The 12,786-nt window shown below is 38.9% G+C and overlaps 1 protein-coding gene across 2 annotated transcripts in view; it reads left to right on the forward strand.

Annotated features, from left to right (window-relative positions):
• Positions 1 to 11,334, forward strand: part of sh3kbp1 (SH3-domain kinase binding protein 1) — a 50,262-nt gene extending 38,928 nt beyond the window's left edge. For both annotated transcript variants that reach the window (XM_065258388.1, XM_065258389.1), the window contains exons 7-18: positions 1,904 to 1,979; positions 2,100 to 2,194; positions 4,479 to 4,580; positions 4,970 to 5,021; positions 6,673 to 6,744; positions 7,001 to 7,154; positions 8,001 to 8,071; positions 8,300 to 8,409; positions 8,873 to 9,010; positions 9,179 to 9,390; positions 9,534 to 9,597; positions 10,567 to 11,334. In XM_065258388.1, the coding sequence (XP_065114460.1) occupies positions 1,904 to 1,979; positions 2,100 to 2,194; positions 4,479 to 4,580; positions 4,970 to 5,021; positions 6,673 to 6,744; positions 7,001 to 7,154; positions 8,001 to 8,071; positions 8,300 to 8,409; positions 8,873 to 9,010; positions 9,179 to 9,390; positions 9,534 to 9,597; positions 10,567 to 10,605 (1,185 nt within the window). In that variant the 3' untranslated portion in view covers positions 10,606 to 11,334. The remainder of the gene's footprint in view (positions 1 to 1,903; positions 1,980 to 2,099; positions 2,195 to 4,478; positions 4,581 to 4,969; positions 5,022 to 6,672; positions 6,745 to 7,000; positions 7,155 to 8,000; positions 8,072 to 8,299; positions 8,410 to 8,872; positions 9,011 to 9,178; positions 9,391 to 9,533; positions 9,598 to 10,566) is intronic.
• The last annotated feature ends 1,452 nt before the right edge of the window (positions 11,335 to 12,786 follow it).

Raw genomic sequence — 12,786 nt, forward strand, 5'->3', positions numbered from 1 at the left:
AGTTAAGGGTTAAAATGGGGTTTGTTAGATCTGTTGTGTCTTGTGACAAAGTCTCCTAGTTCAATTTTGTCCCATTTCAGAGAAACGTGTGTGCCAAAATTGCAGTAACACGTTTGACTGGCTGGTGTAAAAAACTTTAAGGGCATTTTTCTCAGTTTTAGTGTTTGCGCACTTACTGCACTTAGCCTTTGTAGGGCAGTATAGTATACACTACGGTACACAGTATTAGTAAACTAGTATTGCATTTCAATCCGAATAATAAATGCAACAATTGTATTAGGGTTTAAAGGTAGATGGCGCACAGAGAGCAGAGTTTAGTACTGTTGGCCACAGACAGGAAGTCATTATTTAAGACGTCTTCCGCACTTTGTCTCCTTATTTTGGCCCATGTACTTTTTAAATCGAAAGATGATGAAATCTCTCCCGGTATATACTTACTTCGCATACATGAATGTCTATGTATTTCATAACAAACTGGCTGTCATTTATCCAAGCACAAAAACACATTCAAGCAATACATTTCACCATCTCTTTTCAAATTTAACATTTCCATAATTCATGTGATGCTACACCTGTGGTTTCTCTGTTATGACACCTGTGCAAATGTAAGACTTACGGACACCCTGTAAAATGATTTTAGCACTACAGTAATTGGAAAAAAGTCTGTTTTTTTGTACGTTTTTGGACCAGTGTTCACTATTATATAGTCCAATGCTTAGCTAAACTATTACAAGCGTAGACAGTTTTCCACTTTACAAAGCAATCGCACATTGGATTATGGCAATGCTCCCTGTCGTTTAAAAGATGTAGGTTTACCCATATACAAATTTACCACACCCCAACACAACACGGTCTTTCCATATCCACCCCTTCTCTTCCTGTCTCTCTCTCTCTCTCTCTCTCTTTTTGGTTTCCTGACTTCAGTGCAGTTTTAAAGCAGAAGTACTGCATGTCTGTAAGACACTTTTATGACTCAGGGGGGAGTGAACCGTGGTTACATCGAAAACTAGCTGAAGGTCCCTTTTGCAGTGTGGACAGTAATGTATTCATACTGAATGTGTCCACTGTTGCCAGTCCTTTGTGCAGACATTTGGTCAAGTCTACAGAGAGAAAGGTAAATAAATGGCCTGTTTCTATCTTATTTTATCTCTTGTTTAGGTTGACGGTGAAGAAGCTTAGCTGTCACATACAGCCGGCATTCATGTGTTCGGTTATTACATGTTCTGGATTGGAAGACTGTAGTGTCTTCACGTAGATAGTATGAGGTCTGAGAAGGGAAGTCCACAGGGGTTCGGCTAGCCAGATGTTGTTTCTATTGTCGAAGTAACATTCAGTTGCCACATGGCTCTTGTTAGTCCGACTCCATCATGACGGCTGTAAACGAGAGGAAAAGCGAGGAAGGAAGAGTAGGTTAGAAGTGTTTTTCCTGCCCGAACAGACCGGGTATTTGTGTGAAGGCCACATAGGGAGCATGGGGTGTTAAAGAGCTGCTTGTATGTCAGGATGGATTGATTTTCCGCCATGTTTGTGGAAGGTTTGTAGCTCCCCTTAGGAAAGAGGCCAGATATACACGTTCAAAATAAAGTGTGCTATTCACACACATACGCAGAGCTGTCACTTGAACTAACAGGGCCCAGGAAAACATCTTTACGGGTGGGGACAAACGCCTACTTGAGCAGACATGATCCCGTAATCCCAAGGGATACTAAAAATAAACTGCTGCAAATGAATGTTAATTACATTTTTGCGTATTTAAGTGAGTCGCGGGGGACGTTTTCATCACATGACTCGGTTGAAAGCAAAGCAAAGTTGCTAGTTGTCCACATAATATGAATATGAAAATAGATTTTAGACCGTTTTGAGTCAGTGAAATATTTAAATAAAATCTTTCTTTACCCCACAGACTCAAATGGTGAAGAAAGTGGCGCCAGCTGTTGCCCAGGAAACCATGAAGGCAGAGCCCGAGAACAAGACCAAAGGTAAGCGGATTGGATCGCACCTGTGTAATATTTAAATGCTTATTGTGTTTGCACCCAAATGTTATGCAAAGATGATGAGAATTGTTTCACGACTTAACTGTAAAATCTTCCAAATTACAGCCAAGGAGTTTTGCAAAGTTATTTTCCCGTACGATGCTCAGAACGAAGATGAGATGACAATCAAAGAGGGAGATGTGGTTACGATTATCAGTAAGGTGGGTTTGTTTTGTCAAACTATGAATTATAGTGGAGGAACTTCAATATTGAATGTACTATAATATGCTCATTTTCCAACTCCCAAAACATTTGATTTTTACTGTTTTGGAGTCCATTCAGCTGATCTCCTGGTCTGGCGCTAGCACTTTTAGCATAGCTTAGCATAATCCATTGAATCTGATTGGACCATTAGCATCACGCTAAAAAATGCTCAAAGAGTTTGGATGTTTTTCCTATTTAAAACTTGACTCTTCTGTAGTTACATCGTGAACTGAGACCGACAGAAAATTAAAAGTTGTGATTTTCTAGGCCGATATGGCTAGGAAATATACTCTTATTCTGGCGTAATAATCAAGGACTTTGCTGCCGTAACATGGTTGCAGGATGCGCAGTGATATTACGCAGCAGCCGGAAATAGTCCCCTTAGTAACTTTTAGTAGCAGGGGACTATTTTCGGGCAGTGCGTAATATCACTACGCCTGCTGCAGACATGTTACATCAGCAAAGTCCTTGATTATTACGCCAGAATAAGAGTATATTTCCTAGCCATATCGGCCTAGAAAATCGCAGCTTTTAATTTTCCGTTGGTCTTAGTACACAATGTAACTACAGAAGAGTCAAGTTTAAATAGAAAAAATATCCAAACTCTTTGGATATTTTTTTTGTGCGATGCTAATGGTCTAATCAATGGATTGTGCTAAGCTATGCTAAAAGTGGTAGCGCAAGACCCGGAGATCAGCTGAATGGATTCCAAAAACATTAAAAACCAGGGGCCCTATTTTAACGATCTGAAACGCAAGTGCGAAGCGCAATGCGCAAGTGACTTTGTGGGCCGATCTTGGGTGCTGTTGCTATTTTCCCGGCGGGTGAAATAACTCTTGCGCCAGGCGCAAATCAATAAGGGGTTGGTCTGAAGTAGGTTCATTATTCATATGTGTGGTTTGGGCGTAACGTTAAATAAACCAATCAGAACGCTATCCAACATTCCCTTTAAATGCAAGGGCGCAAGTTACATGGTGGGTTGCTATTATTATAACGGATTTACCAGGCGCACGCCAGGCGCGGTTCACAGCTAAGGAGACCCACGTTCTTGTAAGAGCAGTCAAAGACAGAGAAGTTGTTTTGTATGGGGATGGAAGAAACTCGCCCAAATCAGTGTGGGTTAAACAGGCGTGGGAGGAAATAGCCGCACAGGAGACGGGGGAATCCCAAGCTTGCCAGCATAAATCGGGCACGCCGTGTAACGGGAGGTGGATCTGCCTCTACACAGATCTGCGTCCACCCTCACAGCTGAAAGGGTTTGGGGGCTTTGAAATCGGACCCAAGAAACGCAAGGTCCAACCCCAAAGAACACTTACAAATCAAGTTCATATACATTAAGGTTTCTTATGAAAACATTTTAATTATTATTTACATAAAATAAACGTAATACAGCCACACAAAAACTTATGAAAATATTTTAATCGTTATTTGCATGAGAATTTTTTAACGCAGCCACACAATAAATAAAAACTATCACCACAATGCTCACCACAATGATTTCCCTTATCTCATGTGTTAATATTTTTTATTGTAACAATTTATGATTTGCAAAAAAAACTGTTGCATCTGTGTAGATGTGCGTGCGTTGTGCACGCTATACATTATGGTCAGCATGCGCCCTTGACACCACTGACTTTAGACTAGTTTTTTTTGGTCAGTGGTGCAATTGTTTTTTGAAACTGCAAAATAGCATCAGGGATGGTTTGCGCCGCAACACGCCTCCTTTTTTGCGCTGAACCGCCCAGGGAGCGCAAGTTCATTCCCTAGTTTGCCGACGTGCGTCTGTGGAGGGAAAAACCCGCTGTGCGCCGGTGCAAAATACGAATGATACATGCGTCACTGACAAAGTCAATTGCACTGGGTGCAAGATAGGGCCCCAGATGTTTAACTCAAGGGGAGCAGGAAAATTTGTATATTTTCAAAAAAAGTTAACTTGTTTTATTTAAGTAAATATTTTAGGATTTTAAAATATTTTAATTAAGAAATATTATGACAAAATAAATAAAAAATAGTTAAGATTCACCTTTTTTTCATTAATCGAATAAATGGGAACATTTGGTCAATGGTTGTGTTGTTCTCGCCTGTCTGAGGAAGCTGCTTTAAGCATTTACTTAATTTATACTTCCGTTTTAATGGTTCCTTACTTCCCCTTTTTTTTGGGAAAACATGGACGTCCGGTCACCCTAGTGTAACATTGACCATTACGTTTTGATCAATGACAGCTTGTGTGTATGTGTGTAGGATTGCGCAGATGCCGGTTGGTGGCTTGGAGAGCTGAACGGCAAACAGGGAGTTTTTCCGGACAACTTTGTGAAGTTATTTATTCCTGAAGTAGAGAAAGAGGTGAGTTGTTTATTTCTCTCGCTCTGACGCAAACTTCAGCTTTTGTCAGCAGGATGCTTCCTGTCTATGTGACGGAGGGCCTCAGTCTCTGATTGGACGGTGGGGATTGGAAGGTGGTGAAACAAACACACACACAAAAACACACGCAAACACACTCCCCCCGTGTCCCTTTATTTCCCATTTAACCCTTTAGTTAATCCCATTTTAGACAATAGATCCTTTGATGTTATAATGTTGTTTGTCCTACAGGGATTGTGTTTTTAATTGGAGGAATGTCTATGGTTAACTGTATGCTTTAGTGTTGGTTTTAATAGGCCAACTGTGTGTTCATGACTTTAATAGTGCTTTAATGGGTGGACTGTGTGTTTTAACTTTATTTGTGCTTACAGAGACCTAAGAAACCCCCTCCACCAGCGGCACCGACCACTAAACAGATCACAGGTAACTCTCTTCTCTTCTTATCTCTTCTCATAATGGCTTTATGGATTTAATTAAACTTTATTTCTATAGCGCTTTCAACCTGACTATGAATCTTGCACATAGCACGATTGTGGTGCGTGTTTCATAAAGTTTTCAATTCAATTTTATTTATAAAGCGCTTTTCACAATTAGTAGAGCTTTACAATAAAAGCAACTTTACATTAATAGAATCAGGGGAACCACTGAAAAATCAATAGACAACATACGTAGCAAAATACAACAGCTAAGATTAAACTGAACAAGCGAGCGTAGTAATATGTAAAGTATAGAAGGGAGTGCTACGTTAAGCCAAAGTCGGCTGACTCCCAGGGGTGGAAAAAAACCTAGGAGGAAAAAACCCTTTGAGAAAAAAAAGATATATATATATATATATATATATATAGATGAGACAACTTTCTGAAAGAAAGACACACATGCATATAAGATTTACCTGTTTTATGATACCTTTTATGTGGTTATTGCTACTTTCTGAGTGGACATTTATAATCTGCAGATATTTTATTTTGGTACGCGGGCTAAACCGAACGTGCGCCTTCAAGCCTATGCGGCCATGCACGTGCACAACTTAAAGGGGACATGTAATGTTTTGTACATATATTTTAATATTTTTTAGCAAAAAATAACGTGATTAAACATCATTTGGCGGACCCCTGCAGTTCTGGTGGACCTCCGGTTGAAGACCCATGGATTACACTGCAAATACCTTAAAATAATAATTTAAATAAATCTACTTGAACAAAATAATTAATAAAAACAGAGGTGCATGTACAAAAACAGCATAATGGTGCTAATGTACTGTCTTTATATAATATGGCTGTGGGACAATATGGTTTGTTTCTATTTATAAAACAGTTACAATCCTTGATTCTGTTTGGTCATTAGTTGTACTTTACTTCACTTTGCGTTGTGCCTAATATGAAAAGTCAGCCTCTTGTACCTTACTGCTTACTTAAATATCTTACTTTTACACATTTATCAGGGGGTCCCTGCTCCATGCCTCTCTCATCTAAGGGGTCCCCACCCCGAAAAACGTTGAAGACGCCTGGTTTAGTCTCATGTTTTTTTAAACCTGTATAGTTTTTTATTTTGATGAACACACAAGATATTTTGATAAATGATGGTAAGCACACAGTTTAGGGTAGCCATTGAATTACATCATATTTGTTTTTCCTACTATGGAAGTCAATGGTTACGGTAACTGTGTGTTTACCATCATTTATCAAAATATCTTCTTTTGTGTTCATAAAAAATAAACAATTCATACAGGTTTAGAACAACATGAGGATGAGAAAATGATAAAAGAATTTTCAATTTTGGGTGAACTATCGCTTTAACTGTAAAATATAGTCTGTAGGATTGTCTACTGCTTTTTGCCGCATCTCTTCTTGTGGTCTAAAGGATAATGATCATTATCTCATCCATTAGGTGTTGTGGTCTCATAATATTGCTCTCAGCATGACCATTGAGAAGCTAATATAGATCATAGCTTGCTCTGAATTCAGTGGCTGCAGCAAATCCCATAAACCTTGCCACCATGTCAGTGCAGCTGAAAGCTTACCATTGCATCAGCTGAGCTCGACTTAACCTTCATATTCTGTGTCTTTGTTCCCAGACAAAAAGACAGAGGCGAAAAAGGTCCCACCGGAACGGCCCGAATTTCTCCCACACAGATCTGAGGATAAAAGTATAAATGGCATTTCTTATGATCTCTGATTCTGCATTTGCTTCTAATTTAGTTATTTTGACCTTTCACTCCTAACCCTCTCTCTCTGTGCTGCCTTTCTCTGAAAGGTTTAGTTTGGCTTAGCGCTTTCTGCTTACACGAAGTAAACAGATGTTGGAATAATATTTTCTCCCCATTCCTTTTAACAACTACGTATGACGACTCTTGACATTTTATAACCTTTAATGACGATGGTGATGATCATTTTCACACGCAGGCGATGAGACGAAGTTGCCAGAGATTGCGAAGCCCTCCCTTCCAGCTGTCCTTCCAAAGAAGCCCCTCCCACCGAAGAACAACAACAACTCTATCAATCGACCGGGATCCCTGCCGCCCAAACGCCCGGAGAGACCAGCAGTGCCCAATATACCGTCAGTGTCACACGCAAACACACATGCAATCCCGCACACACAGTTGTTTATGTTTGTATGACAGTGGTCTTGTACTTTATATCTAGGGTCTCATATCCAGTCTAGCCATGCTTATAACTTAAAGGGACACTCCACTTTTTTTGAAAATATTCTCATTTTCTAACTCCCCTAGAGTTAAATATTTGAGTTTTACCGTTTTGGAATCCATTCAGCCGATCTCCGGGTCTGGCGGTACCACTTTTAGCATAGCTTAGCATAATCCATTGAATCTGATTAGACCATTAGCATCACGCTCAAAAATAACCAACGAGTTTCGATATTGTAAGAGGTGCAATGATATTACGCAGCAGTCGAAAATAGTCCCCTATTTTAGGGCACTGCGTAATATCATTGCGCCTTCTGCAGCCATGATACGGCAGCAAAGTCCTTGATTATAACGCCAAAATAAGAGTTTAGTTCCTAGCCATATCGGCCTAGAAAATCTAAACTTAAAATTTTCTGTAAGTCTTAGTACACGATGTAACTACAGAAGAGTCAAGTTTTAAATCGGAAAAATATTGAATCTCTTTGGTTAATTATTAGTGGGATGCTAATGGTCTAATCAGATTCAATGGATTATGCTAAGCTATGCTAAAAGTGGTACCGCCAGACCCAGAGATCAGCTGAATGGATTCCAAAACTGTAAAAATCAAATGTTTAACTCTAGAGGAGCTGGAAAATAAGCATATTTTTTTAAAAAGTGGAGTGTCCCTTTAAGGCAAGCTTAGTAAAAAAAATATGGTTACATAATGGACACCAATAACATACATTTGCTTTTAAAAACTCTTTTTTTGGTTGCTTGTACAGGTGTGACAGTCCAAAGTCTGACAGCAGTGTAACAGCTGACCGAGGCTCCACAGATAAACCCATAGATATTGGTGAGTCCCTTTAATACACGACAACTCTACCGTGTCTCATAATCCATTTCTAATAAGATTAAAACATGACTGAGAGCCCTCTGTCCATCTCACGCTTCATTCAGTACCACTCGCTGTATTTCTGGATATGTCTGATGTGCTGAGAACGATGTTTGTGATGTCATATCTGTGTCATATATACGTGGTCCCGTGTGTTTATGTTTGTATCTGTGTTGTGCTCGGATGAAGATGTAGAAGACTTCGACTCCATCATCTTGTCCACAGAGAAGCTGAGCCATCCGACGGCATCGCGTCCGCGTGTGACGGACCGGCGGCCACGGTCGCAGATCTTCGCGTCTGTGAGTCATTCAAACACGGGCATGGGCACCACGTTTGTTGTTTTGAAATTAATAACATTTATTTAATCACCCTTATGTTGTTCTGTATCTGAAGTCTCTGAATTGAATCAAATAAATAAAACGGTTCTTAAAAAAAAAATACATAGATAAATGGACAATAGTCTTCACTCATATGGGACAACATGAGAATTTGTCTTTTTTTTATTTTTTTAAGTTAACTTTTACTTTAACCAGTCAGCAATGAGCCAATCACATTTGATTGATTTCACACCTATCAAATGCAATCAACTGGCGACTTTTATATATTTGCATTTTATGGTGACTTTTATACATTAACCCTGTCAGATCTGATTGTTGCATTTGCTATGTGTGACCTGCGTCACATGGGCTTATCCCGCTCTGCCTGTCTGTGGGTGATCTGTGAGTCCGGCCTCAATTACTTAAAGCTTTTTCTTCTTCATAGTCCTCTCTCTCTAGTCCTGACCTCCTGGACTCCCCATCTCCAGAGGAGGAGAGGAGAGACAAGGAGGAACACGACCCATTCACTCCTAAAACTATTGACAACTCCAAGAAGATGCCCAAGGCAGTGCCAGTCATTACAGTAAGCCCCGCCCCTCCCTGTCACCCCTGCATGCATATCCTTGTCCTACCACAAGAGAGCACCCTAGTCAAGAATTTGACATACTTATGCACACTTACATACACATACAAGGAAACTAGATAATGTTTTGACAAACTTGATACTGATCGATTGTGGGGGTTTTCACAGGCACGCGAGAAAACACCTCTGCCTCCCAAGCCCACCGTTCCGTCCTCATCCGGTTCCAGTGGTCCTTCTCTCCAACAGGGCGTCGCTAGTCTACGGCCCCATTCTCCTGATGCCAGAGGGAAAAACGAACAGGGCGCCGCCACACTGGAGGAACTCAAAGCACAATTACGAGAGCTGAGAGGAACCGTGGAGCTGATGAAGAGCCAGCACAAGTATGAACCGGGTGGCGGGGTGACTGAAAGATAGATATAGATAAAAGAAGGGGATAGACTGAAACAAAAACAGAAAAGAATGTTGTTAATATTTGTTGATGGATTGGAAATGTGTGTAATTGTCAAACCTGGTTCTTTTTTAGACAAGAAATCAAGCAGCTGGTTAGTGAGCTGGATGAAGAGAAGAGGATTCGTATATCACTGCAGGTGAGGAGACATTTGACCTGTCACACACATGCTGCACAGTAAAAGCAACTGTATTACTTATTCATGCCCAGGTGCATGCTGGGAAAAAAGGTGAATGGCACTGAAAACTATTCAGCACATAGTGTGTGTGCTGGTACTTTTATTCAGTCTAATCAGTCATGAAAAACAAAGTATAAAAATCAGAAACTGTGAAAAAAAATATTGGCGTAGTGTCTGTGACATCACCCATAGGTTTGTGAAGAGCTTTTTTGAAGCCAATAGTTGGCAGAGCTTGCTGTCACCATCTTGGCCTCGCAACATTCGAAAATAAGTAAAGAGGTGGAACATGGGTGAAGCTAAGGTTGCTGAAACCACGCCCACCTAGCTTAACAGTAGTGACAGCAGTGGCGGTTTACCCGTCACTCAAGTGGCCACGCCCTTAATTATGCAGAACTTTAACCCTTAATATAATTTAAATGGATGAGTTACAAAAAAATTCACCCTCTCATAGAGACAGAGTGCAGTTATGCTAATTTGAAAACCACGCCCACCACGGGGAAAACAATCCAACCGTCTCCATTGACTTTGTATTGTGAGAGGCCGCCTCCTTGTCATTTCTGGCTTATAACAAAAAGCTGAATATAATGCCTTAAAGCTGCTGTGTGACAAGGTGTACAGCTAACAAGCCAAAAAACTCAGAAATAAGTTGTCTTGAATTTAGTGTTTTAAGAAAAATGTTTAAGATGTTTTTGCTTACCACATTGGCAGATTTTTTTGCTTGTTTAATTCACAAAATCACTTAAATTTGATATTTTTGGTCTAAAAACTAGACTTATTTTCTTGGGTCGTTTTGCTCATCAAGAAAAAGCATCTTAATTTAAGAATTTTTAGATATTTTACTGAAAACAAGACAAAAATATAAAAGATTTTTTTCTTGAAAATCATTTTTTGCAGTGTATGGCTTCATATAAAGTTTTTTCTGTGTTTTAGATGGAAGTGGAGCAGATTAAGAAATCCCTGTCCAAATGAACTCTGGATGAAGAAATGACATGAAGGATTGGGCTGAGATCTCTGACTGTGCCAAAAAAGAACAAACATTTATCAGAACAACTGCTTAAAAACAACCCCCATTTCACTTTTACTTTTGTTTGTGTGCTTGTGTTTAAAGAAGCTTGTTTTTTTGCGCGTTATGCTCGAACCGGGCACTGATTCGCTGACCCATTGCCTGGATGTGGCCTTACTGTGGGTCATGTGACTCAAGGGTGACGAGGGCCCGCACCTGAAGACAGGTGATGTTGGTTGCCATGGGGATTAGCTGGTCTTCTGCACAACAATGACTCAGTTACCCCAGTACTCTCTCTGGTACTGCCTCTGAACGTAAATCAGAGAAAACGTCAAATGAAGAGATCGAATCAAATGAAGAGAGATCGGTGCATTTCAAATACTGTTCACCTTAATTTCGTTTCTTTAGCCTCTGAAGCCTTCTGTTAGTTTTATTATATGCAAAGGTGCGTTTAAATTCGCACCTCTTGCGGTTTTCACAGCAACCCAACACTGAGGCCTTGTTTTGTTTTGTTTTTTTTGGAACATTCCAAACTTTTGTTGTTTTTGTTTTTTATTACGTTGGTCATGACAATGAGAAAACTCACATTTTCTTTTCTTGACTCAGTTATTTCTTCAAAATCTATATATACTTTTATATTTTAATGTACTAAATGCAATTATGTGTGCAGATTTTATTAAAAAAAAAAATCATTGAAAAAAGTTGCTGCAGTGCTTTTGTTGCTTTTTTATTCTTGACCACAAGGTGGCGCATCATTATAAACATTTACTCGAAGCTCATTGCCTGGATCTAGTACACATTTTTGAAAAAAGTGAAGGCTAAAATGCTTTCATATTATGTAGTTTTATATTTCTAATACTTAGAAATATGTTTGCGGGTGCAATGCATTTGTTACATAACACTATAAAGGTCAGACATTTGCAGGATGTTTTATGAGATGGTCATTTTAGATTCAACTCACAGACAGGGTATAGGATACACCATCCCTCAGTTAACCACAACAAAAATACACACTCATAAATAATCACTGTTTGGTACTAATGTGCATATGGATCCATCTCAAGACATTCACTAAAATCTGTTTTTTTTATGGTATTTGATCTGGTAATTGAGTACGAGGACTCCTCAGTGCTGTCTCTACCGGATGGCTCAGTCTCTCGGGAAGGCCTGGTACACTTGCAGAATGAGAGATCAGAATTTCCGCATGCTTTACACTGTAGTAAAACCAGGCACAATGAGTCACGTGGGCATCTTTGAGATAGTTGCATGAACTCGTATGAATGAGGAACTACTGCAAGCTTAAGTCAATGCAGTATTACGCCACTACACGGGAGCTGACCACCAAGAAACCACAGTTTAACACCTACACCATTTCAGATCGAAACCCAGTCGATGATGCCAGTAAGTTGACAAAGATGTCTGAAGAAATTGCTTGTTTGAATCTTTCATGGTGTCATTGTGACAACATATATGTCTGTGCATGCTATCTCTAACTTCATCATTTGTATCTGTAATGATCATGTTTCAAAAGTTAACAAAGAGGTCGTATATAAAACTTGCCTTTTAATTGTAATGTGGGTAAATAAACCTTAAAAAAAAAAAATATATATATATATATATATATATATATATATATATATATATATATATATATATTTTTTTTTTTTTTTTCATTTAAAACACACCCCAGATACACTGCAAAAAATGATTTTCAAGAAAAAAAATTCTTAGTATTTTTGTCTTGTTTTCAGTAAAAAATATCTAAAAATTCTTAAATTAAGATGCTTTTTCTTGATGAGCAAAACGAAAATAATTGGCTGATATTTTTGCTTGTTTTATGCACAAAATCACTTAAATTTGATATTTTTTGGTCTAAAAACTAGACTTATTTTCTTGGGTTGTTTTGCTCATCAAGAAAAAGCATCTTAATTTAAGAATTTTTAGATATTTTTACTGTAAACAAGACAAAAATACTAAGAAATTTTATTCTTGAAAATCATTTTTTGCAGTGTAGCACAGGTTCATCTGTAAGATGTCTGTTTTACATACATACTAAATCATAAACATGTTACAGACATATTCTAAATGACGTATAGCAGATAAGCACACACTAAAAACAATACATCATGCAGATTTAAATGCAGACA

The sequence above is a fragment of the Paramisgurnus dabryanus genome, chromosome 22 (assembly GCF_030506205.2).
Source record: "Paramisgurnus dabryanus chromosome 22, PD_genome_1.1, whole genome shotgun sequence".
In the NCBI taxonomy this organism is placed as follows: domain Eukaryota; kingdom Metazoa; phylum Chordata; class Actinopteri; order Cypriniformes; family Cobitidae; genus Paramisgurnus; species Paramisgurnus dabryanus.